The sequence below is a fragment of the Erpetoichthys calabaricus genome, chromosome 5, assembly GCF_900747795.2.
Source record: "Erpetoichthys calabaricus chromosome 5, fErpCal1.3, whole genome shotgun sequence".
In the NCBI taxonomy this organism is placed as follows: Eukaryota; Metazoa; Chordata; class Cladistia; order Polypteriformes; family Polypteridae; genus Erpetoichthys; species Erpetoichthys calabaricus.
Genome location: NC_041398.2, coordinates 228,253,536 through 228,279,616, shown reverse-complemented (window position 1 = coordinate 228,279,616; position 26,081 = coordinate 228,253,536). Strand labels below are relative to the sequence as shown.

The following is a 26,081-nucleotide window of genomic DNA, read 5'->3' as shown; positions in this document are numbered from 1 at the left end:
AGTAGATGGATTGGGTTGAGCATGAGGGGTCATGAGGTCGCTGGAAAGGGGTGTGTCCCACTCCTGATATAATTGCATCATTGCAATAGGATGAAGGTTCAAGTCTTTAGAGTCCTGGAGCTTCCTGTCGTGCTATATGGTTGCGAGACATGGACACTCTCCTAGTGACCTGAGACGAAGACTGGACTCCTTTGGTAATGTGTCTCTTGTGAGAATCCTTAGGTTGACTTTGTGCCAAATGAGCAGTCGCTCACAGAGTCTTGAATGAGGCACATTACCTGCATTGTGAGGGAACATCAATTACAGCACTACAGCCATGTGATGTGATTCCCCGAGGGTGATCCGGCTCACAGGATCCTCATTGTGGAGTACCCGAGTGGCTGGACCAGGCCAAGGGGATGTCCACGTAACACCTGGCTGCGGTACATAGAGGGTCATTTCTGGAGGGTGGGGATGGACTGTGTGTCTGCCTGGGAGGTTGACAACCAGGATCCTGAGCTCTTTCGTCATGTGGTGGGTGCGGCAACGCTCTATACCAGTGCATGCTTCCCAACCTGACCTGTCCTGGTGTACCTTTCACTTCTTGTTGGATCATTGTGAGCATCCAGTTCCCATTCTAGGTATAGACTTGTGCACTGTGCTGCCGGTGTAGATTAAGGTGAGAAAGCACTGCCGATGCATTTTAATAGCTGGTGTAAATGTATCACGACTCAATTGTATATGGATACAATCTATGTAACAAACATTAAATGGGGTCTTTGAGAAAACTGATTGTTATTGTGCATCAAGTTTAACCCATTTTGGATTATGGTCCACTTAAAAAAAAAAACGTTTGAAACTCTTGATGAAGCTTGATTCTTACGGATTTGTGTATACTGCTGCAATTTTATATCTCTTTTCAATTGCCTTGCTGCCCCCCTGAAATTTTACTGAGGCCCACTAGTGGACTGCAGCCCCATGGTTGAGAACCACAGAGGTAATCCACATGCAGCACATCAGCACTCTCTAGTGCCAGGATCAGTGAGTGGAACTACTTTACCTCACAATTCTGTCTTTCTTATCTGCAATACCTACCTGACCTTGAAGTAAGAACTTATAATTACAGAAAATCAGGAATTGAGAGTACAAAATTGACATCCAAATGTTTTAGGGGGTAACCCACTCCACACTGCACATTATGTGCCTCTGGACACATCCAGGTTTACATTACATTAGATAAGGATTTTTTTTGTCACCACCTATTATGTATGTTATCCAACAATCACAAAACATTTGAGTTTACTTTTATTTTTTATGTCCTTCATAAATCTGTTGTGAAGTGGTGCCTGGCTGGCAAGAGTTTACAATGGTCAGGCACCCCTCCAGGAAGGCACAAGAAGAAACCTCCAAGGCAGAGAGAGGAAGCCACACTGGCTGCAAGAAAGATCAAATTAATAAATTTTGAGAATGTTATGCTCTTTTCATTGCAATCCATCCACCCATCTGTACAATTTTTCAACCCACTTTACCTTCAGCAGGGTCACATGGAAGATGGACCACATCCCAGCAAGCATAGCACACAGAGTAGCAACAATCCCAGGACAGGGTGCCAGTCCATCACAGGGAGAACATACACACACACACACACGGGCCGATTTTACATTGCGAGTCCACCTAACCTGCATGTCTTTAGATCATGGGAGAAAACCAGACCTCACCACAATAAAAGGTGCAAACTCCACATGGGGCACACCCAGGGATGTGAACCCCAGTTGTTTTGAAGCAGCAGTGCTCCCATTGTGCCACTTCTGTACTTCTGTTTTTGTGCATTTTTTCATTCATCTAATACCATACTAGAACAGTCAAACATGGCAGTTAATGGCCTGCCAACATTTTCTTATTGTCCATTAGATCTAAAGGGTGGCACTGCTGCCTCACAGTAAGTTGACCGGGGCTTGCCTGTTCTCCCTGTGTCTGTGTGGGTTTCCTCCTGGTGCTCCGTTTTCCTCCTACAGTCCAAAGACATGCAGGTTAGGTGGATTGGCGATATTAAATTGGTCCTAGTGTGCGTTTGGGGTGCGTGTGTTTAGTGTGGGTGTTTGGCGCCCTGTTCAGGGTTTATTCCTGCCTTGTACTGTATGCTGGCTGGGATAGGCTCCAGCACGCTCCACAACTCTGCTCAGGACTAAGCGGTTTAGAAAATGACTGACTGCAGAATTACGTTAGAAGTACACAAGCAAATTCTTTATGTGACACCAGAAGCCACCATTCCCAATGCCTTACAAGTGGCGTACACCAATGTGGATCAGTTCATTAGGTTTTGCAGTGAAAGCTACATTCAGTAAAGTAAAATTGTAAGGTCACACTGGTGTTCATGTAGAGAGCTATCAAGTATCATCACATTGAATATTTGATCATGAAAATAATCTCATGCGTTCTTTCCAAAAGGATAACAAAACCACATCCTTGATCATGCAATAAATAGTGTCATGCCAGCGCATCGTGTAACACATCAGAACATCACACCATCAACATGCACTTACAACTCGTCCTTTATGGTGCCCTCGTATTTGGTCTACTGACCAGCCTTGAAGGTAGGTTGTCAAGATTTCTATAATACAAATAATTTTTGACATATGAAAAGGGAACTGGGAGGCACGGTGGTTCAGTGGTTAATGCTGTTGCCATACAGCAGGAGTGCCCAACTCTGTTCCTGTAAGGCTGCAGCGGCTGCGGGTTTTCCATCCTGCCACTTTCTTAACCAGTGACCAGTTTCTGCTGTTATTTGACTTCTCTTTTCATTTTAAATTACTTTTTTTTTTTTTTAAGATTTAATCTTCTGAATGGCTTCTTTTTCCCTAAATGGCAGGCAAATAAAAATGAGACATTTAAGCAAGCCAAAAGATGACCAGCTATGATGGTATCTCAAATTCCAACCAGTTTCTTAATTAGATGCTGATTCCTGTTCCAAATTAAACCCGATATTTAATGCCATGACTTGTTGATGCTCTTATTCTGTCACAGCAGACATTTCCAAAACTGTTGATATTCTCTTTTCTAAGAGCACCGTCAAAATGCTTTGTTGACCTGAGCGGATCATCATTACTGAGACCTTCACCTATCTTTAATTTCAGATATTGTATGACGGACACGGGATAACAGGTGAAGTGTTGGTTTGTTTTGTATTACATTATTAATTACCTATTAACTAAAGAAAGAAGAAACAAGTCTGCATCTCTAGTAGTAAGTAAATTAAAATTTAGGTAAAAGAATTTAACTAGCAGCAAAAACTGGTCGCTAATTAAGAAAATGGTTAGAATGAAAGCTTGTAGCCACTGCAGCCCACCAAGATCTCAGTTTTACAGCATTATGGATCTTGTTTCAAGCTCTGGCCCTGTGAAGTTCTGTGTGTGGTTTTCATACTTTCACCATGTGTGTGTCCTGCGGTGGGCTGGCGCCCTGCCCGGGATTTGTTCCTGCCTTGCACCCTGTGCTGGCTGGGATTGGTTCCAGCAGACCCCCGTGACCCTGTGTTAGGATATAGCGGGTTGGAGAATGACTGATTGGCTGACTGACCATGTGTGTGTATTCTAATTTCTTCTCAGGTCTCATAGATTTCAGTCTGAATGTCAGCCTGGTCATGTACTTCTTACGTCTTTGTGGGGTTTTGTTCTTGTACTCTAATTTCCTCTTATATTTCAAAGATTTGCTAAAATTGAGCCCTCGTATTTACATGGGCTTCCTCTAGGGACCATCTGGTGATTTTAAATTTGAACAATATGAGTGGGCGTGGGTATGTGCATTGGTGTGCACTGCAGTAGACTGGCACCAAAGCCAGGCAGGCAGAATGAATAATTGGACAAAAAGGCAACTGGCACCACAGTGTTAAAAATAATAAATTAATAATAATTCTTTTCGGAGATATAACACTTTTCTCACTACTCAAAGAGCCTTAACATAATAATAATAATAATCATCATAATCATAATAATACATTTTATTCATATAGTGCCTTTGCTATGCTCAAGGCGCCTAAATACATAGTGAGTGGGAAGCCCCTTCATCCACCACTAATGTGAAGCACCCCACTTGGATGATGCGGTGACAGCCATTTTGTGTCAGTATACTCACCACACATTACCTGTTAGGTGGTAAAGGGGTGAGCTAATTAGAAACAGGGGATGATTAAGGGACCATAATGATGGGAAATTTGGCCAGGAAATTGGCACACATCCTGCTCTTTACAAAGGATGCCCAGGGATCTTTTATGATCACAGAGACCTCAATTTTACCTCTCATCCAAAGGATGGCACCATTTTTACAGCACAACGTCCCCATCACTGCACTGCAGCATTGGGATCCACATTCGGACCACAGGGTAAGCACCCCTTTCTGGCCTCACCAATGTCTCTTCCATCAGCAAACTTAGCTTTTCCTGGTCTCTCATCCAAGTACTGGCCAGGCCTGAACATGCTTAGCATCAGGTGGATGACCTCTTCTGAGGTGCATGTGGTATGGCTGCTGATACCGTGCTTAGCATTTGGTGCTTCACTGTCTGGACAGGACACAGTCTGTGTGGAACTTGCAAGTCCTCCATTAGTGTTCTCTTGTAGGTTAACTGTAATTTACAAAAAGAACTGTCACGATGGGCGGCACAGTGGCGCAGTGGTAGCACTGCTGCTTCGCAGTAAGGAGACCAGGGTTCGCTTCCCAGGTCCTCCCTGCGTGGAGTTTGCATGTTCTCCCTGTGTCTGCGTGGGTTTCCTCCCACAGTCCAAAGACATGCAGGTTAGGTGCATTGGCGATCCTAAATTGTCCCTGGTGTGTGTGTGTGTGTGTGCCATGCAGTGAGTTGGCACACTGCCCAGGGTTTGTTCCTACCTTGCGCCCTGTGTTGGCTGGGATTAGCTCCAGCAGACCCCAGTGACCCTTTGTTGGGATATAGCGGGCTGGAAGATGACTGACTGTATGTAAGAGTATCCTGTGGTGTACAGGTAGCTCCTCCAGACTTGACACCTGCCTTTCTCCCCCATTGTTGTTAGGAGGATTATGCATTCCTCATGAAGTTTTATCAGCTTGTGCAAGATAAAAAAAATATTAATGAATGATGAAACAAAATGTAAGTTTCATACTTGTGGGAAGATGTTTATGCAAAAGATGTTGTTATGTTGTGGAACTACTCATTTGAATAAGAAACGGTAAAGGCAGATCAAAGGCAGGAAAGTTAAATGAATTGATTTTAAACAGGTCATGTGTGTTCTTTCCGTACAGGTGACTGCCTGAAAATCATAGGTGGAAAGGAAGTGGCACCTCATTCAAAACCATACATGGCCTACCTGTCCATAGGATGTGGGGCAGCTTTGATCAAAGAGGACTGGGTATTGACTGCAGCACACTGCTTCAGGTAAGAACCAAACTTTGACATAAAATGACCATTTTTATAGGATGTGCTACAGGGTGAAATTATAGTCATACCTAACATTCCTATTATTCCTACTAAGTTCCTGTTTCATTTGTAAACAATGAAAACAATACACGTTGTGTTTTGCTATGACCATTAACAAAAAACAAAGGTCAGACAGTAAGAAAAGCAAGAATTGATCAACAGCAGGAATTTAAGAAGCTCCAGTGAACTAATAATATTTGGCGCTTGCAAATATAGTGTACATTGTATACTTCTGATACATCCCATTAACCAATGGCAATATAATGGAGGCCTATTGTCTTATGACATTTCCCAGGCAAGGCTGAGTGACACAGCAGATACAGTATATAAATTTATATATATATTCTTTAATTTTTTACCTATAAATTTATATACTCTATATTCTATATATATATATTTTTTTGCATTTTGTTTCAGTTCATCAAAGAAGTCATACCTGTACATCAGCGTTTCTCAACCTTTAAGTACGAGGGGGGACCCAAAAATAACCGGAAATAATTTTAAAACGTGTTTAATTTAATTTTCTGTACAAACTACAATTAGTCTCCTTCAAAGTACTCTCCATTGGCGGAAATACACTTATCTAACCGTTTGTTCCATTGTTCGAAACATTTTTTAAATTTGTCTGAAGTAATGCCCATTAATGCTCTGGTTGTTTCTTGTTTTACCTTTTCGACGTCAGCAAGTCTTTTCAAGTCTTTTTTCATCCGAGGGAACAAAAAGAAATCACACGGAGCTAAATCCGGTGAGTAGGGTGGGTGGTTCAGGGTTGTCATACCGTTTCAATAACAATAGTTTCTGCAACACTTTTTTCAAGAAGAAAACAAAATTTCACTGCCGCGCATTGCTCACGTTAATCGGCCATCGTAAAAAAACGACGCTTGCACAAAACTACTTTTACAAAAAAAATTCACTGAACACAAGCACAACCTTCCAGACTGATGGCACTTGGCAGACTGACTTGTGAGGAGTGTAACTAGATCGCCCTAGCGGCCCAACCACGTACTACAAGTACCAACCTAACAACAACAAAATTCCGGTTATTTTTGGGTCCCCCCTCGTATTTGAGACCTGAGTTTTCATAACAGTTTTAATCGCGCCCCCCCCTTAACGCTTTTTTGAAAGGAGCCAACTAATACCAATTTGTTTTTTTTTAATTAATGATATATCATAGATGCATATTTTATTATACCTACTTAACTTTTATCGACATTTATCTAACTCCATATTTATTTTTCTAGTATCAGAATGTAGTTTAAGTTAATTTGTTTTGGTTTCAATAGATGTATTTTTCATATTTTTGATTCTTGTTTTCTTTTGTTCACATCTTCGCACCCCCTTTTTTGTTACTTCGCGCCCCCCTAGGGGGGCCTGCCCCACAGATTGAGTACCACTGCTGTACATTAACATTTTAATAGAAAGGCCATTGTTTTTACTAGTTTGGAAACAAGAAAACTATTAAGTATTTTCTATTAAGTATTTTTTCTTTTAGTTAACATGTAAATAAAATATATAGTTTGGCCAGGGGCAGATCTACCATCAGGGCATTCTGGGGGTGCACCTAATGGCCTGTGAGAGCAGGGAGTCTTCTTACAAATACTCTCAATGACACAACTGAGTATCCACGATTCAAAATTACCAAGGGATACCCCTGCCCACTAGATAAAATGATTGATTATCCATGAAACAAAATAACAGGCATTTAAATGATCAAGTCCTAGCCAGAAATCAAGAGTGAGAACTGCCTTTCTGCTTAAAATGACTTGGTGTCCATGAGCTATATTGTTAAAAGTATAATCAACTCTTTGTTAAGTAGCTAGTTCACCCAGGGCCTTGAGTTTGACCAGGGGTGTTAAAGAGTTTTGCATGGAAGTACAGTATATAATATAATATATATATATATATATATATATATATATATATATATATATATATATATATATATATATATATACACACACACACACATACTGTCATATGAAAATGTTTGGGAACCCCTCTTAATTCTTTGGATTTTTGTTTGTCATTGGCTGAGCTTTCAAAGTAGCAACTTCCTTTTAATATATTACATGCCTTATGGAAACAGTAGTATTTCAGCAGTGACATTAAGTTTATTTGATTAACAGAAAATATGCAATATGCATCATGACAAAATTAGACAGATGCATAAATCTGGGCACCCCAACAGAGATATTACATCAATACTTAGTTGAGCCTCCTTCTGCAAATATAACAGCCTCAAGACGCTGTCCTCCCATAGCCTTTGATGAGTGTCTGGATTCCGGATGGAGGTATTTTTGACCATTCTTCCATACAAAATCTCTCCAGTTCAGTTAAATTTGATGGCTGCTGAGCATGGACAGCCTGCTTCAAATAATCCCTTAGATTTTTGATGATTTTCAAGTCAGACTGTGATAGCCATTCCAAAACGTTGTACTTCTCCCTCGGCATGAATGCCTTTGTAGATTTCAAACTGTGTTTTGGGTCATTGTCTTGTTGGAATATCCAACCCCTGCATTACTTCAACTTTGTGACTGATGCTTGAACATTATCCTGAAGAACTTGTTGATATTGGGTTGAATTCATTCGACCCTCGAATTTAACAAGGACCATGTCCATGAACTAGCCACACAGCCCCACAGCATGATGTAACCTCCACCAAATTTGACAGTAGGTAGCAGGTGTTTTTCTTAGAATGCTGTGTTCTTCTTCCACCATCCAAAGTGCTTTTTATTATGACCAGATAACTCAAGTTTTGTCTCATCAGTCCAAAGTACTTTGTTCCAAAATGAATCTGGCTTGACTAAATGAGCATTTGCATACAACAAGCGACTCTGTTTGCGGCGTGAGTGCAGAAAGGGCTTCTTTCTCATCACCTTGCCATACAGATGTTCTTTATGCAAATTGTGCTGAATTGTAGAACGATGTACCAATATATCATCTGCAGCAAGATGTTCTTGCAGGTCTTTGGAGGTGATCTGTGGGTTGTCTGTAGCCATTCTCACAATCCTGCGCATATGCCGCTCCTGTATTTATCTTGGCCTGCCACACCTGCTGGGTTTAACAGCAACTGTGCCTGTGGCCTTCCATTTCCTGATTCCTGATTAGCCTTCCCCTAAACCATGAGACTGAACAATCTTTGTTTTCAGATGTTTTGAGAGTTGCCTTAAGGATCCCATGCTCTCACTCTTCAGAGGAGAGTCAAAGGGATGCACAACTTGTAATTGACCACCTTAAATACCTTTATATCTCATGATTGGACACACCTGTCTATGAAGTTCAAGGCTTAACAAGCAAATCCAACCAATTTGGTGTTGTAAGTAATCAGTATTGAGCAGTGACAGACATTTAAATCAGCAAAATGACAAGGGGGCCCACATTTTTGCACAGCCAGTTTTTCACATTTGATTTAATTTCATACAACTAAATCTTTGTTCAGAAAACACCCCAGTACTCAGATGTTCCTAGGAAATGAAAGACATACCACTGTTATCTTTTTTTGTTGAAAGTAGAGTAAATTATTATTCAGGCTGAGAGGGGTTCCCAAACATTTTCATATGACTGTATATATATATATTCAGAAAGAAAGAAAAAAATCATACAGTGCCACAATCTAATCATAACCCTTGGATAAGAACTGTGCACTGCTAAATTTTAAATATTAATGTGAACAGCTGAAAGTCCTAACATAATTCAATAACAGAATAAATTTCTCAAAGTGAGTATTAAAACACTGCTCCTGGCTTTTCTAGTTGGTTGCCTGGAGAATCTTAGCCGCTGTAGCACCTTAATGAAACCAGCTTCTTATTGAAAGATGAGAGAGAGAGAGTGCGATGAAAAATACAGAAGTAGAAAAAACTGCAGGGAGCAGGGAACAGTATCAACCCAAGAGAACAAAAGAGATGTGGAAATGGGGGACCATAAAGATATGTGGTGGGAGGGCAGGACCAGAATATATGAAAAGAAAAGAACTTTAGGAGAGCATAAATTACAAATAGGGTCATGGTCTAAACCTATTAAAAATCATTTCACGAGGGTCTTATAAACGCTATGAACTATTTTATATTGAATACATTCATGATTTGCATTTTTTGAGGACATTTTTGGTTATACAGTATTTAATATTGAATCCTAGCTCTAGTGGGAGGAAGGTGCTGTTGAAGCAGGCTGACATGGCAGGGGCACCCTCTAAATGAAGGCACTCACTAACTCAGAACAGACAGCAGAATTAAGTTTTATTGCATGGCGCACATACAGACTCACTTAAGATGGAACAATGAGCCCCAAGCAATGGGCACCTTTTATTTTTATTACAATTCTTATCATTTAAGCCATTATTCTCCCTTATCTGACTTCAAGCATTCCATTGCTTGAATTGCTTGAGCATCCAGACTCTTTACCATCTCACCTTTACTGAAGTGCATTCTGTAATTCTCTTATGTCTTTTTTCAATGACAAAATCCAAAAGATACATCAGCACCTTGGTCCAGATCCTCTCTGTATTCCTTCTGAACTACACTCGCCTATTCACTCTTTCTCTTCTTTCCAGCTTCCCACTTCCTCTGAAATCTCAGATCTCATCTGCAAATCCAAGTCATCTACTTGTCAGCTGGACCCCCTGCCTACAGTTCTGGTTAAAGCCTGCCTCCCCTCTCTACTCCCTCTTATTTCTGCCATCATTCACTCTTCTCTTACTACTGGTATTATTCCCTCATCTTTCAAAACTGCTGCTATAACCCCAATACTAAAAAAACCTGGTGCTGATCCTACTAATTTCAATAATTTTTGCCCCATTTCTAACTTGCCCTTTATCTCTAAAATTCTTGAAAAAATAGTAGCTATCCAACTTCACACCCACTTATCTCACAATAATCTATATGAAAAGTTCCAGTCTGGTTTTCGCCCCCTTCATAGTACAGAAACGGCACTTGTTAAAATTACCAATGACCTCCTTATGGTTGCTGATTCTGGTCTAATCACTATTCTCATCCTCCTTGATCTGAGTGCGGCCTTTGATACTATTTGTCATACCACTCTCCTTAATAGATTGGCATTTCTCACATTTCATTTGATTGGTTTAGATCCTACCTCTCAGGCCACACTCAGTTCATACAGCTTAAAACCTTCACATCCCAACCCACCGCTGTTACTTCTGGTGTGCCCCAGGGCTCTGTCCTGGGGCCTATTCTTTTTATTATTTACCTTCTTCCCCTTGGTAATATTTTTCGCAAATATAACATTAATTTTCACTGTTATGCTGATGACACCCAGCTCTACCTTGCTGGTAAACCCACCTCCTCTTTTCCACCACCCTCGCTTATTGACTGCATTTCTGAAATTAAATCCTGGTTTTCTTCGAATTTTCTTAAATTAAACAGTGACAAAACTGAGGTTCTCCTCATTGGTTCAAAATCATCATTATCCAAAACCAATAATCTTTCACTTATTATTGATAACTCTGTTGTTTCCCCATCACCTCAGGTGAAGAGTCTGGGTGTCATCCTCGACAGTACTCTATCTTTCCAATGTCACATTAATAACATCACCCGGTCTGCTTACTTCCACCTACGTAATATTAATCGCATTCGCCCCTCCCTCACTATTCATACCACTGCCATTCTTGTTCATAGTCTTGTCACTTCTCGGCTGGACTACTGCAATTCACTCCTCTTTGGTCTCCCTAATAAATCTCTTCATAAGCTTCAGTTAGTCCAGAATTCTGCAGCACGTATCATCACTCGAACCCCATCTATTCACCATATTACTCCAGTCTTGCAGCAGCTTCATTGGCTCCCGATCAAGTTTCGTACTGATTTTAAGATTCTGCTATTAACATTTAAGGCCATCCATAACCTCGCCCTTCCATATCTGTCTGACTTTCTTCATGTTGCCATTCCCTCCCGTAACCTTAGATCCTCTTCCTCCACCCATCTGACCGTCCCTCTCGCCCGTCTAACCATCATGGGGAGCAGAGCTTTCAGCTGTTCTGCTCCCAAGCTCTGGAATTCATTACTTGCAGATCTCCGAAATATCAAATCATATTCATCCTTCAAATGTAAACTTAAAACACATCTGTTTAAAATGGCTTTTTCTTTTTCCTCCTGATTATAGTGGTTTTGTTTGGTTTTAATTTTTAGATTTTCTGATGTTTTAAGTTGTTTATAATTGTGTCTTTTATTTATTTATTGTTTGTTCGGTGTCCTTGAGTTCTCTGAAAGGCGCCTTGTATAAATAGAATGTATTATTATTATTATTATTATTGCCCTAGTTCTCTAATTGATGCCATCAGTAATTCTTAGTTAAGTGGTTGTCAAACTCCGCTCTGTTTGATAAGGGCTATCCTCTCACCCTACTATCTCACCTTGCTTGCTCTACTGATTTACAACCAAAGAGTTGACATTCCCTCTCTCAATGAAGGGCCCATCTTTCTCAAGCTCTCCTGGACATCTAACTTTTGGCTTAATAAACTATTGATTTTTTGTAGCTCATACACAATAATAAAAAATATGTAGGCATAAGTCTTTTTAATCCTAACTCTTACATCTTAATGCTTAGTAAAATATAGTGTCTACTTTTCTCATGTGCTTATAAAACCTTTCTAATACATAGAGATTACCAATTTTAAGAATACAGTTTTCTATAGTGCCAGAGTTAAATTCCACTTTAGTGAGACAGAATGAGGTTTTGATATATTCTTGATACTTAGGAGCTCTGTGCTAACTTAAGTGATAAAAAGTAAAGTTACCAGTGTACTTCTCCAAGAATAAGAATTACTGGCAAGAGATCAGGGGCTGAAATCCAATAGACATTTTGTCTCTTTGGGTTCAATTGTACCTAAATATGTATGGCAGTCAAATTGCATTAAACAAAATAAGGCTTATTTCCAAATCAGAAATTTAATATTGAAAGACATTGACATAAATAAGGATGTGCTCAAATGAAAAGCTATTAAAATAACAAGCCTTGTCCCATTCTTGTTCTTCTGCCTAACAGACTTGGTGAAGTTGCAGTCCTGGGGGCCCACTCAATTAAGAAAAATGAAAAACAGCAGCAAATGCTTCAAGTTAAAGGAGTGTTTATGTATCCCAAATACAACTGTCTAACAAAGCAAAATGACCTCATGCTTATGCAGGTAAAGCATTTTTATTTCAAATTCACCAAAGAAAACAATTACCTAACATTCTCAAGACCGTATACTCCAATTTAGAGTCGCGTGTGGCTAGAGCCTGCCATGGCAGTATCAGAAGCAAGGTAGGAACGAGCCTGGAATGAGGTGCCAGTTCATCACTGCAGAAAGCTTTAGATGAGCAAAACTTCAAAAAATTCTAATTATGATCAAATGCATTTTATTCATTTGTTTATTTCTTTTGAAGTAGAGACTATTGGAAGTGAGGTGTAATGCTCTCCTTACAGATTCATTCTTTCCATTTGTAATAGTAGCCATTAAAACACTATATGACCTACAGTTTGTGGGGTTGTGGACACCTGCCCATCACACGAACGTGAGCTTGTTGGACACCTCATTCCAAAACCATGCGCTTAGCCCAAAAAAGCATTTGTAAGGTCAGGTACGGATGCTGGATGACACAGCTCACAATTGGCATTCCAGTTCATCCCAAATGGAATCAATATGGTTGAGGCCAGGGCTCTGCGCAGGCCACTGCAATGCCTCCATGTCCTTATGGAGCTGCCTTATGCACAAGGTCACAGTCATACTGGAACTGAAAAGGGCTTTCCTCAAACTGTTTCCACAAATTTGGAAATGCACATGTGTCTAAAATGTCTTTGTGTGCTGTAACCTTAGCGGTACCCTTCAATGGAACCAAGAAACTTACCTTGAACACCTAAAAAGAGCCCCAAAACCATTATTACTCTTCCACCAAGCTTTGCTGTAGATACTGTGCAGGCCATAAGGTAGCATTCTTCTTGCATTCAGCATATCACATGGCTAGATAGTGACGCGTGATTCATCACTCCTGAGAACACATTTCCACTTCTCCAGAGTTCAATGGCAGCGTGCTTTACACCATTCCAGACAATGCTTGGCATTGCGCATAGTGGTCTTAGGCACGAAGCTCCCAATGCACAGTTCTTGTACTGATGTTGCTTCCATAGATAGTTTGGACCGTTGTTGTGAGCAATGCAACAGAGGAGTAGAGATTTTTAAGTACTATGCACTTTAAGACATTCGGCCTCCCCATACAGTGAGTTTGCGTGGTCTACCATTTCATGGCTGAGCTGTTGTTGTTCCTAGTTGCTTCATCTTCACAATAATATAACACTTGCAGAATTAGCAAGGTAGAAATTTCACACACTGACTTGTGGCAAAGGTGACGTCCTATGACAGTGCCACCTTTGACGTCACTGAGCTTTGCAGTACAACCCATTCTACTGCCAGTGTTTGTCAATGGTGACGGCACACCTATGTGCTTAATTTTATGCAGCTGCTAACAATGACACAACTGAACTCAATCATTTGGAGGGGTTTCCACATTCCTTTGGCCATATAATGAGAAGATCTAAATACTGAAGCTCTTCAGTCAGTTCATATTTTGTTACAAAGGACAAAAATAATAGCAAAATAACCAAGAGTTTCGACATTTTTCAAAAGTTAAAACTTTATTAGTCAATGGTTTATACTATAGAATAGTTAATGTTTCTTTACGTTGATGGTATCAATTTTAACAAAACCAAACTCATTCAATAGTTTTGTACATTGGTGGTGTAGAACAATTAGTTACCATTTTAAAAATGAACAGGAAAATTAGTACAGGTAAAAAATGTACATATTTCTAATATAATACAGAAAATGGTTACACCAAATAATGGTTGGAACATTTCATATTTTTATGCAGCGGTAGTACAAAATAGCTTTAATCACCAATGGAATAAAGTGACAGGTTATTAGCTTTCTTGCACACTGCGAGTGTAAAACAATTAACTGCAAATTTTACACACTGACAGGAAACCAAAATCAGAAAATGGTTAGATTCATTGGCAATTGTGGTCATTGAAAATATCTATGTAAAATCACTTTATAGTTCTAAAAAATGAAAGCATAAATAGTTTTACATTATATATTAATGTTTTTAAGAACCAAAGATGTAAAATAACTCGATAGCAATCATTTTTGAGCATTCACATGGCTATCATGATTGGCAAATAGAGATGGAGTTGTCCTACATAAATGATAACTGGAATTCATCGAAACGAAAAACAAAATTGAGAAACACACAAGAAACGCTCACTAAATACAACTTACCTTCAGTAAATCAGGGAGAAAAATCACTTTATAGGCTCACACAGACCACTCCAGACATTTCTTTATTTCCAGTACCATACAGTTTTTTCGTAAGAAATATCAGACTAAATTAAACATGTAGGGATGTAGGGTCACTCTCATTACTAGGCAATATAACTGTAGAGGTAATTCACACTGCCAGAACATCACAAGTAGTTTACAAAGCATTGTTTTCATGATGTAAATACACTCATTGAGTAAATTCTTAAGATCACTATACTAATGCTTGGTAGGGCCTCCTAAAACAGCCTCAGTTCTTCATAATATGCATTCCACAAGATGTTGCCAACATTCCTGTGAGAGTCTGGTCCATGTTGACATGATTGCATCACGCAGCTTCTATAGATTGTTCAACTGCATATTCATGCTGTGAATCTCCCCTTCTACCACATCCCAAAGGAGTTCAGAGCCGGTGACTGGGTAAGGAATTGAAGGACATGTCATGTCATTGTCAGGTTCATGAAACCAGTCTGAGATAACTTTCGCTTTGTGACCTGGTGCATTATCATGCTGGAAGAAGCCGTTTGAAAATATGTAAAATGAAGGGATGCACATGGTCAGTAACAATACGCTGTAGCATTTAAACGATGATTGAGTGGTAATAAGAGGCCCAAGAAAGCACTCCTACACCGTTATATCGCCACCAGCAACTTGGACTGTAGACGCAAGGCTGGTTAGGTACATTGATTCATGCTGTTGGCACCAAATTCTAATCCCCTTGGTGTTCCCCATCAAAAATCGAGAGTCATCAGACCAGGCTGCATTTTTCCAGTCTTCATCTGTCCAGTCTTGGTCAGCTTGTGCCCACTGCAGCCTCAGCTTTCTGTTCCTAGGAGACAAGAGTGGAGCCTGACATGATCTTCTGCTGATATAGCTCAATATTCGACATGCTGTGCATTCTGAAATGCATTTCTGCTCACTGTAGTTTACAGAGTAGTAATCTGAGCTGCCATTGCCTTTCTGTCAGATTGAACCACTCTAACCATTCTCCTCTGACCTCTTTCATCGACTAAGTGTTTCTGTCGACAGAACAGCTGCTCACTGGCTGTTTTTTTCACCATCCTGAGTAAACTCAACAGACTGTTGTGCATGAAAATTCCAGGAAATCAGCAGTTACAGAAATACTCCAACCAGACTGTCTGGCACCAACAGCCACGCCACGATCAAAATCAATGAGATTACATTTTTCCCCCATTTTGGTGTTTGATGCGAATGTTAACTGAAGCCTAATGCTTTAGTTTATTCGAGTACCTTTAAGCAACTCCATAATCATGCCCACCTTTTCTTGATACACAGGTAATACGAGGCATGTTCGAAAAGTTTCCATACTTTTATATTTTCGTTGGAAATGGTGAAGGCGGGAGTAGTAATTAGTTATGTCTGAGAGTGTCATGTAACTAGTTCTGTCTGGCAAGCTGGCTGCCCTTGCAGTTTAGCATAACAGTTGTTTTGTTTTTGTAATTCTTAACAAATAGAGTTTAAAAAAGTGCGGAAACCTTTTGAACATCCCTCGTACATACTGAAAAATTCATGATTGCATGGAAAAGTAGGTGTTCCTAAAAATTTGCCCAGTGAGTGTATTTCATAGTTTTTTGTAACTGTTAAATTCTTGTTTCAGCGTGTTTTCTTTTTATTTGTTTTTGTATAGAGCTAATAAGGTGAATTGCATGCTTTCTTGTGTAAATATGACTAGAAAAAAAATGTTAAACTTTAAACCTTAAAGAAATATCACACCCAAAAATGATATTCTCCTATCCCATGTTGTTTGTAGAGATGGCTCAGAAAAATTTTAAATCACGTTTTCCTGAATAAAATCTCAAATTATTCGATTTGCACAATCCAATTATCCAGCCGTAACTTCACAAGTTCATTATTTCTTATTTTTATGTAGCATATATGACATGAGTTTTTCATGAATGTTTTACTGTCATTTGCTGTTTTTCAGTGTTGTCCTTTTATCAGAAACTTTGTTATTTCTATTCTCCATGAAAACATTCAATTAAAAATTTTTCTCAGCCATCACTACAGATGACATGGTCTAAGTAACAGATAAATAAATATCATTTTAGTGTTCAGCATTCCTTTAAATCTCACCCAATGGCAATTCTTTAGTCAAATCTATCCTTGCCTTTTCTGGATTCATTTTCTCCTTTACAGACTTACGCTACAAACCAACGCTTGACAGATTCCCATCAAACACTAGGCACATATCCACCACTCACTTTGGGACAGTTTAGTGTCTCTAGTTACCAAAAATAGAGAAACCGCATGCAGACACAAGAACTTGGAATATACAAGTGTATATTTGTTATATTTAAAATTGAAAGGCAATTACACCATAGAAAGAAATTCAGCTCATATGTTTATAGCACTTTCCTTGGAGTGCAAACTCCGAGCGTTTGCATATCTTTACAGCTATAATAATAGAAAGCCATACTTCATTTACATTCATCAACACACTAATTAGGTTAAACACCCAGTAAAGTAAAGCAGCAGATTAGACACAATAGTATAAACGAACAAAATAATACATCTGTCAATTTCTTTACGGATTAAATATATGGATGAGTTAGTCACCAGGCAGACAAATGAAGATTGAGAGGATGGTCTCCTTTGTTGTAACTTTCTGATATCCCTTTTTCAAAGTTGGAAAAACCAGCAACACTGAACAAACAAGTCAGTCTCCTTAGTTTGCCTAGTTCTGGAGACGACGTCAGTCCTGGGACCAGATGTAATGTTGCCGGATGGGGTGCCACCTCCTTCATGGGAAAAACGTCTGACACACTCCAAGAAGTCAATGTTACTGTCATAGACAGAAAGCTGTGCAACACCAACAGCTACTATAATGGATTAATATCAAAAAATATGCTTTGTGCTGGTGACAAGATTGGAGGAAAAGACTCGTGTGGGGTAAGTAAGTGATTTTATAAACTGCACAATCAATTTGTCTCTTTAAATTTTTGTCTGTCATTTCAAACATGAGCCTTTTCATCTTTAAGCATAACGTTCAGTATGCCTACTATTTTATTTTGCACACTTTTTAAAATTTAATTCTGAGATACACTGGAATCTCATAAAGGGCTTATGTTGCCTTTCAATATTATTGCCATAATCAGTTCCTGAACATCTGAACCCCTGACTAGGATTCAAAGAATATGGAAAAAGGCTAAAGAAACAGATTTATAGCATATTAGTCTTATCTGTGTCTAGAGATATTTATGCAAGCTGCTGTTCGTTTTTCTATTATTCTAGAGTTTGAGCAGTATTAAAATTACCTTACTGTCATTATTTAATTAATTTGCAATCAGAGTATTGTAAGGTACTACACAAAGAATGATAACTTTGTTAATGATAAAGTTCATACAACTTGATTATATCCTTTATGTGTCATTTATAATTAATCCCTAAATGTGGCACAATAGGAGCCCCTCCAGACTTAGACGGCTATCTTTATTATTAATGAACCCATTCCAGCTCAATCATCCCTTTCTTTATGCAGTACTGGACATGTTAATTGTAGCAGAGACCACAGCGCACCTTCTAGTGGATTCTCACGCTATTCAAAATTGGGTCCTGTCTTATTGTGCTGCAGTTGACTGCAGCAAAGTAAATTGTAGCCTGTATGAATTATTTTGGTAACATGAGGAAAGTTAAAAATTAAATATACTACTGTATATAAAGTAATACATCCAACCATCCATCTTTTTTGAAAGAACTTCTCCTGGTCATGAATGTTGCAGACATATAATTTAAAGTGTATCCCTCCATTCAACTTTAAACCTGATTAGTCCAGGCTATGGAGGCCTGCTTTCATTGCAAGGAAGTTACCAGATACAAATGACTTGCCAAGCCATCACAGCACTTCAAGTCTTTGGGAGGGTGTAGGAAAACTGGGTTACACAGAGAAACACCCCGTGTAAACAGGGAGCCTTGCAAAGTCCACATAGTGTGATAAGCCAAGTCCTCAGGTAATTTAAAAGTAGAGATTAGTATAGCTATTTATAGCTTATCGTGTTCAGATATAAACTTATTGAGGTAAAGTTACTTACCTGTTTTAGCACTTGAGAAATTAAGGTAGAATGGTGGCGGACAAAGTCGCATCGATGTTTGGTATCCCCTTGTGTGTCATCCCACTGATGTGAAGGCCTACAATTCAGATGGCTTCTCCGGGCTTGAACCCGCACTTTGCCGAGGTACGTGTCCAATTACACTATATTAACCACAAGAGAATTGGAGCAGCCCGATGGCCAAGTGTGTGCCCAAAGTCACAAAGGGGAGGAAATATCAGAGCACTGAGTTTAAGAGGTTGCCGGTAGAGAATGTGTGCATAAAAAAAGAATGGTGTGAAAGTTCACAGCATAACTTACCTGCATTGGTGAATAAGCAGCTGGTGTGAAAGGTGAAAGGAAAGGTGAAAGTTAAACACATTGGCATTGAACCTCAGGACGACATAGGGCAGCGTTTAGGTTTAGGTTTAGGTTTAGGTTTAGGTTTCTTTATTTAGTCATGTTTACACACGAAAACATGAAACTTTTCTCAACCGTTTCTCAACCTTTAAGTATTTGCGACCCGAGTTTTCATAACAGTTTTAATCGCGCCCCCATAACGTTTTTTTGAAACCCTAATAAAATGTATTCCTATATTTTTTGCTGCCGATACACCGCTACAAGTTTAAAATTTTCCTACGAATAGCGAAATTACGCCACATATGGCAACATTCGCACCCCCTTTTTTGTTACTTCGCGCCCCTCTAGGCGCTGACATAGGACATGACTCCACGTCATTTGCTATTGGGCGACCCCGGAAGACTTGAGTAAGGATTGGCTAGGAAAGTGGGCTAGCTGTATAAATCTCAAGTTCAGACCACCAGGGGTCATCTTTTGATTGGTTTTCAGGCTTGCTGATCCTTCTTTACTGCTAAGCTGGTAAATATTAGTAAGAACAGTTTACTTCTGATTTGATAATATTTTCTGGGTGGAAATAATTTGTGTTTGTTGGCACTCGTTGTTGATTTTCACGTTTTGTTTTTGATTATTGTTCTGTCTGAGCTTCGTGAACTGTCTGTGGAAGAAGAAGGAGAAAGAGAAGGTTTTTTGTTTATCTTTTGGTCATATGTTGTCATCACTTTTTGCTTCGGAGTCGCTCTAATTATTGTATAGGGCACCTGCACTTATTTATCTTGTTTTTGTTAATGTTTTTGCATTAAGCAGTATATTTATGCAATGCCTTACTGAAAATAGATTTTGGCACCTCTGGAATAAACCAGAATTCTGATTTTTTATTTTTAACTCAGTTCATTTTTTATCATTGTCGGTGTCTCAGTTCTCCCATCCCCTTATTGTTTGGTTACAGCTCAAAGTGCCCGGAGTATCAAACCGTGCAAAGGTGCCATTGCATGGGGCATAACACACAGACAAGTGACCAAGTCAGAACTAGAACCCAGGAGTCTGGAACTTACAGGCGCTGTTTTATATAATGTGCCACAGCACTGATAAAGTGTACATTCTCATAAAAAATACTTTATTTCACACAGTTAATATAGGAGTAGTGGAGTGTTTTGCACTGCTGCCTCACATCTTCAGGGTCCAAGGTGTAAATCTTGGGGTACTGGTAACCATAAATCAATATTGTCCAGGAAACTCGGAAAATCTGTCAGTGTTTTGAAATGAGTGCTTGTACCCTGAGACAGACAGGTGACCCATCCATGGCTGAATTTTATAAAGCAGCTTCTGCTGCTGGGATTCAGTTTCCTGTGGCTTTATAGTTGAATAAAATGAATAGATGAATGGTAGGTCAAAATCTTTAAAAGAATGCTCGGCTCAAAAAAGATTTTTTTAAAATGTTAGTTACCCCTTGTGGTTTGCCGTCATGGCCGAGAAAAAAATTTTAATCTCAGGTTTTCATGCAGAACAGAGGTAACAAAGCTTATGCCAGTGGCGTCTATTCTTTGCACGGGTGTCAAACTCCAGGCCTGGAGGGCTGCATTGGATGCAGGTCTTCATTCTGACTTTTTTCCTAATCAGTGACCAGTTTTCACTGCTAACTAACTTTTTTTCCCTTCATCTTGTCTTGCTTTTAAGGATTCAGTCCTCTGAATTTATTCCTTTCTTCATTAAATGACTGACAAACAGAAATGAGGCTTGAAATGAGCTGACAGATGACCAGATAAATTGGGATTTCAAACTCCAACCAATCTCTTAATGAGAAGCTGATTCTTACTGTTAATTGGTTTATTGCTACTCTCATTCTGCCACAGCAGACTTTTACAAATCTGTCGATTTTTCTGTTTTTTCTAAGAACACTGTCAAAGTAGTTTGGTAACCTGAGAGATCAACCTTACCGACACCATCACCTTTCTTTATTTTCAGATATTGTGTGATGTGGCAGCTTGTTTTGTGTCTCATTATTGTTTGGCTGTTAATTAAGGAAAAAGAGACAACTAAAGGGGCTGAGTCAAGTTAATTACAATTAAGGCAAAATAAGTTAATTAGCAACAAAAACTGATCACTAATGAAGAAGATGGTTAGAATGAAAACCTGCAGCCACTGCGGCCCTCCAGGACCGGAGTTCTATACCCGTGCTTTAGAGGGTTGAGACCCTAAACTATTGAGCCAAGGCCCTGATCCTTTGTCCCTTAATTCCAAATTCCCTTTGCTTTCCCACTCTTTGATGCTCGATATGTATTGTATCACAGATGAAACGCATAGGGGGACTAACCCTCCTGATCCTCAATGGTATATTTGAATATCAGTCCTTGAAACCCCTATGTAGCCAGGAATAATTATTGAAGTGCATTTCAAAAAAGTAGTCAGAGAAACTGGATAAAAAAAAAAATACTAAAATCATCACAGCAAGCAAAGTCGAACTTAATAAGTAGAATTCACCAAGTGTTCAACAGACAAGAGTTCAAAAACTAAAAGAAAACTTAAACAAAAATTAAATTGATCAAGAAGCTAATCTTCTGTGGTAATGAGTCTTATCTTAAAAAAACAAAGTGTGGACTGTGGAAGCTAACTCCCACCACTCAAAAAAAACAAAATTGTGTTTACTCTTTCATAGCGGATGTCGACTTTTGACAAAAGGAGGGGTTGATGGTGGTAATCAACTATAAATGGTGACAAAACCCACTGTTATGATTTAGTTGGACTCTCTTTACTAGAAGGAAAGTTAGCTTCATTGGCTAGTTCGAGATACCCTACACTTACGTGAGCAGCGAGGAGCAAACAGCAGCAAACAAGGCATTGACATCTGGCAAGAGATCGAAGCGAGTGTGGAAAGTAGAGTACTCCACAGAAAACATTTTGAATAGTATAGCTGAATTGGACTCTGACTTGTCTGACTCTGATTTTGATACATGTGATCGAAAATGGATGTGAGGTATCAGTAACAGCTGATCCGTCCACAGCTGATCATGGTTTGTGTAGCTGATGCACCTACAGCAATATTCACTTTCGGGGGTTTGCCACTTATAATGGCCAGAGGTACAAACCAGATTTCAATACACTCGCATTCCCAGTGAACCGGCGGCCATGGCATGCAGCAACATATGTTTTATGTTGATTTCTGTGTGAAACCCTTGCTTTGTGTGCTTTTCAGTAAACTGTTTTTTCAGAAAAAATATTCAGCCCTCAAAGAGTTAATTCACAAAATTAGTAATATCTTAATGTTTATTGCATTATTCCACCAAGATATTGCCTGCTTACCTTTAGGGTCATTGTTGCGTAGCACAGTGTAGTGGAGTGTAGGCTTTATAGGTATATGCAATTTTTTTTTTAGTGGTCAGAATAAGCTTCCAAAATGAATATTAAAAGATCCGTATCTTGGTCTTTGAAAGCCTGTCCTTGTAATATTATATGTGAAATAAGGTACAGGTGGGCAGCACGGTGGCACAGTGGGTAGCGCTGCTGCCTCGCAGTTGGGAGACCTGGGGACCCGGGTTCACTTCCCGGATCCTCCCTGCGTGGAGTTTGCATGTTCTCCCCGTGTCTGCGTGGGTTTCCTCCGGGTGCTCCGGTTTCCTCCCACAGTCCAAAGACATGCTGGTTACGTGGATTGGCGATTCTAAATTGGCCTTGGTGTGTGCTTGGTGTGTTTGTGTGTGTCCTGCGGTGGGTTGGCACCCTGTCCTGGATTGGTTCCTGCCTTGTGCCCTGTGTTGGCTGGGATTGGCTCCAGCAGACCCCCGTGACCCTGTGTTCGGATTTAGCAGGTTGGACAATGGATGGATGGATGGATGGATGGATAAGGTACAGGTGCTAACACAAAATTCCTAAAAATGGTAATAAAATTAAAGAGAGGAACAAAATGACGAGGGGGAGTCAATAGGATAACAAGGTTTTTATGACTCTTTTAGACCCTTATTCCAGATTGGAATGACCTCCAGTTCACTACAGTTAAACAGACAGACTAACATTTATTAACTAAATAAATCCACGTATTCAGTGGTTAGAGCTGCTGCCTTGAAGATAAAGGGAGTCTGTGGTCTGAATTCCAGCTCAGTTATTTTCTATGTGATGTTTGCATCCTCTACCCTCCTATTTATGTGATCTTCTCTGGGGACCCCTGATTTCCTCTCATAACCCAAAGACATGCAGGCAAAAATGGCAACACTTCCGAATAAGTACAGGCCAGGCAGGAAAAGGTGGGCCCAGGGGAACAGACACGAGCAAGGAAGAGTCATTGGTAAACAGTGCCATCTTGTGGATGGGCAAGGAATTACCACCAACAAGGCTTTTAAGTTGTCCCCAAGGCATACGTGTGTGACAATTTATAATTCTTATTTCACACCCCCACCATAAGAATGTAGCCTGGGGGGTCACCTTCAAAAGCAGCTCATCCAGTGATATCTCATGCATATGTCTTCCAACCCATTCCTTCTTCTACAGTACCTTTTTGTAACTCTGGTCTTCTTGGAGATTGTTCACTTTTCCTATGCTTCTCTGGTTACTCCAGTCCTCTCTTGTAAGGGAGAGATTGGGCTTAAAAAAGGAATTTTATTTTAAAAAGGCATTTTATGAAAAGGGAATTTTATTAAAAAGGAATTAAAAGAAATGTATGAAACCTCAGCGTGAATCCAACAATCAGACTTCCAAAAACAAGCTGCGCAATCACAATAATAAATAATTCTTCTTTCATTGTTTCATTGAGTGTTGCCCACTGCCTCATATCAATGACCTGGAAATGCTACTGATGCTATGCTGTGTCTTCCTGGAAGCACTCCTGGGCCATAAAGAAAGTAGGGAGGTCGTTTGCAGGGCCCTGTTTGGAAGCATTTCTGCCACACCCGGAAGTGCTGCTGGAAGAAGCTCATTGGGAACCTGGACTCCTTCTGGGCGCCCTATAAAAAGGGGCCAGTTGCCAGCATTGAACAGCTAGATTCGGAAGGAAGAGGACAAAGCCTGAAGGCAAAGGGACTGTGTTGGTGATTAGCACAATGTGCTTTACCTTGTACTGTCGAGTGCTGAACTGTGTAAATAAAACCGTGTCCGGTGTGGACTAAACCTGTGCCCAGTCTCTCTGTGTTGCAGTTAGGGACCCTGGATATAACAATATATATACAGTATATACAGTAATCCCTCCTCCATCGCGGGGGTTGCGTTCCAGAGCCACCCGCGAAATAGGAAAATCCGCGAAGTAGAAACCATATGTTTATATGGTTATTTTTATATTGTCATGCTTGGGTCACAGATTTGCGCAGAAACACAGGAGGTTGTAGAGAGACAGGAACGTTATTCAAACACTGCAAACAAACATTTGTCTCTTTTTCAAAAGTTTAAACTGTGCTCCATGACAAGACAGAGATGACAGTTCTGTCTCACAATTAAAAGAATGCAAACATATCTTCCTTTTCAAAGGAGTGCAAAGCAAGCAGTCAAAAAAAAAATCAATAGGGCTTTTTGGCTTTTAAGTATGCGAAGCACCGCCGGTACAAAGCTGTTGAAGGCGGCAGCTCACACCCCCTCTGTCAGGAGCAGAGAGAGAGAGAGAGAGAGAGAGAAAGTAAGTTGGGTAGCTTCTCAGCCATCTGCCAATATCGTCCCTTGTATGAAATCAACTGGGCAAACCAACTGAGGAAGCATGCACCAGAAATTAAAAGACCTATTGTCCGCAGAAACCCGCGAAGCAGCGAAAAATCCGCGATATATATTTAAATATGCTTACATATAAAATCCGCGATGGAGTGAAGCCGCGAAAGGCGAAGCGCGATATAGCGAGGGATCACTGTATATATATATATATATATATTTTGATAAAGGTGCTATATATCGCCTGACCCAGCACAGACTGACGCAGAGGCACGTGTAAAATAAACAGACTTTTTATTTTCTCTTCAGCTGTGGGGCACGTCTTTCCCATGTCCCACAGGTCCAACACAGTCCCAAGCACAAACAATCCTTCCTCTGGCATCACCACTCCTCCCAGGCAACCTTGTCCTCTTCCTCCCGATTCTGGCTCCTGAGTGGTGGACGCTGGCCCTTTTTATAGCCCACCCGGAAGTGCTCCAGGTGCTTGATCACCTGTGGCTAATTGCACTTCCGGGCGGAGCTGTAGAGATGTCCAGGTGGGTTCCGGGATCCATGCAGCACCCCCTGGCGGCCATCCCAGATCCCCACAGGGTTGTGGAGAACTCCATTTCCCATGAAACCCTGGGGGAAACAGAGGCTCCATCGTCAGCCAGGGAGGCTGCCACCAAGCATCCCGGGGGAGGTAGTGAGGAGCCAATGGCTGCTCCCCCGGAACATATACAGCAGGGGTGTCCCAGCTGGGCATGGGACTGGCCGCCCATTACTATATATATATATATATATATATATACTGTATATATATATATATCAATCATTAATTGCACTATTCTTAAATGAACATAAGCTACATGTTTCTCCATTATTAGAGAATTAATCATTTTTATTTTTCAATTTTACTATATTTAATACAGGGAGATTCTGGTGGCCCACTGATTTGTGATGGCGTCTACAGAGGAATTGTTTCATTTGGTGCTGATTGTGGGCTCGCCACAAAGCCTGGAGTGTACACCCTGCTCACAGACAAATACCTGAAATGGATTCAGGACACAATATCAGCTTAGTCAGTGGCTGCCTTCGTTGACTTTTGCTTTCATATTTTATCTTGCATGCTTTTTTGCAGTCAGCAGGAGTCACGGGCTGAATGCTTGCCTGGTTTAATTAAGCACACTTTATTGTTTTCACTTTAACATTCTTCTGTCAAAAATTTGCTTAATCCCAAAAAAGCATTCTTTTATATTATGGATGAATAACTGCTATTTGTTTCTGTATCTTCTCATTAAAATGAACTATGTTGCATCATTTTCTTGTCTATATGAGTTAGGGAATTCTT

The 26,081-nt window shown here is 40.0% G+C and overlaps 1 protein-coding gene across 1 annotated transcript; it reads left to right on the top strand.

Moving 5' to 3' along the window:
• The first annotated feature begins 2,412 nt into the window (after nucleotides 1-2,412).
• On the top strand, nucleotides 2,413-26,047 carry LOC114652307 (granzyme A-like). The gene is made up of 5 exons (XM_028802627.2): nucleotides 2,413-2,573; nucleotides 5,251-5,383; nucleotides 12,419-12,557; nucleotides 17,373-17,636; nucleotides 25,663-26,047. Exons 1-5 carry the CDS (start codon nucleotides 2,513-2,515, stop codon nucleotides 25,810-25,812), a joined length of 747 nt encoding a protein of 248 aa, XP_028658460.2. The 5' UTR covers nucleotides 2,413-2,512; the 3' UTR covers nucleotides 25,813-26,047.
• Nucleotides 26,048-26,081: the final 34 nt, after the last annotated feature.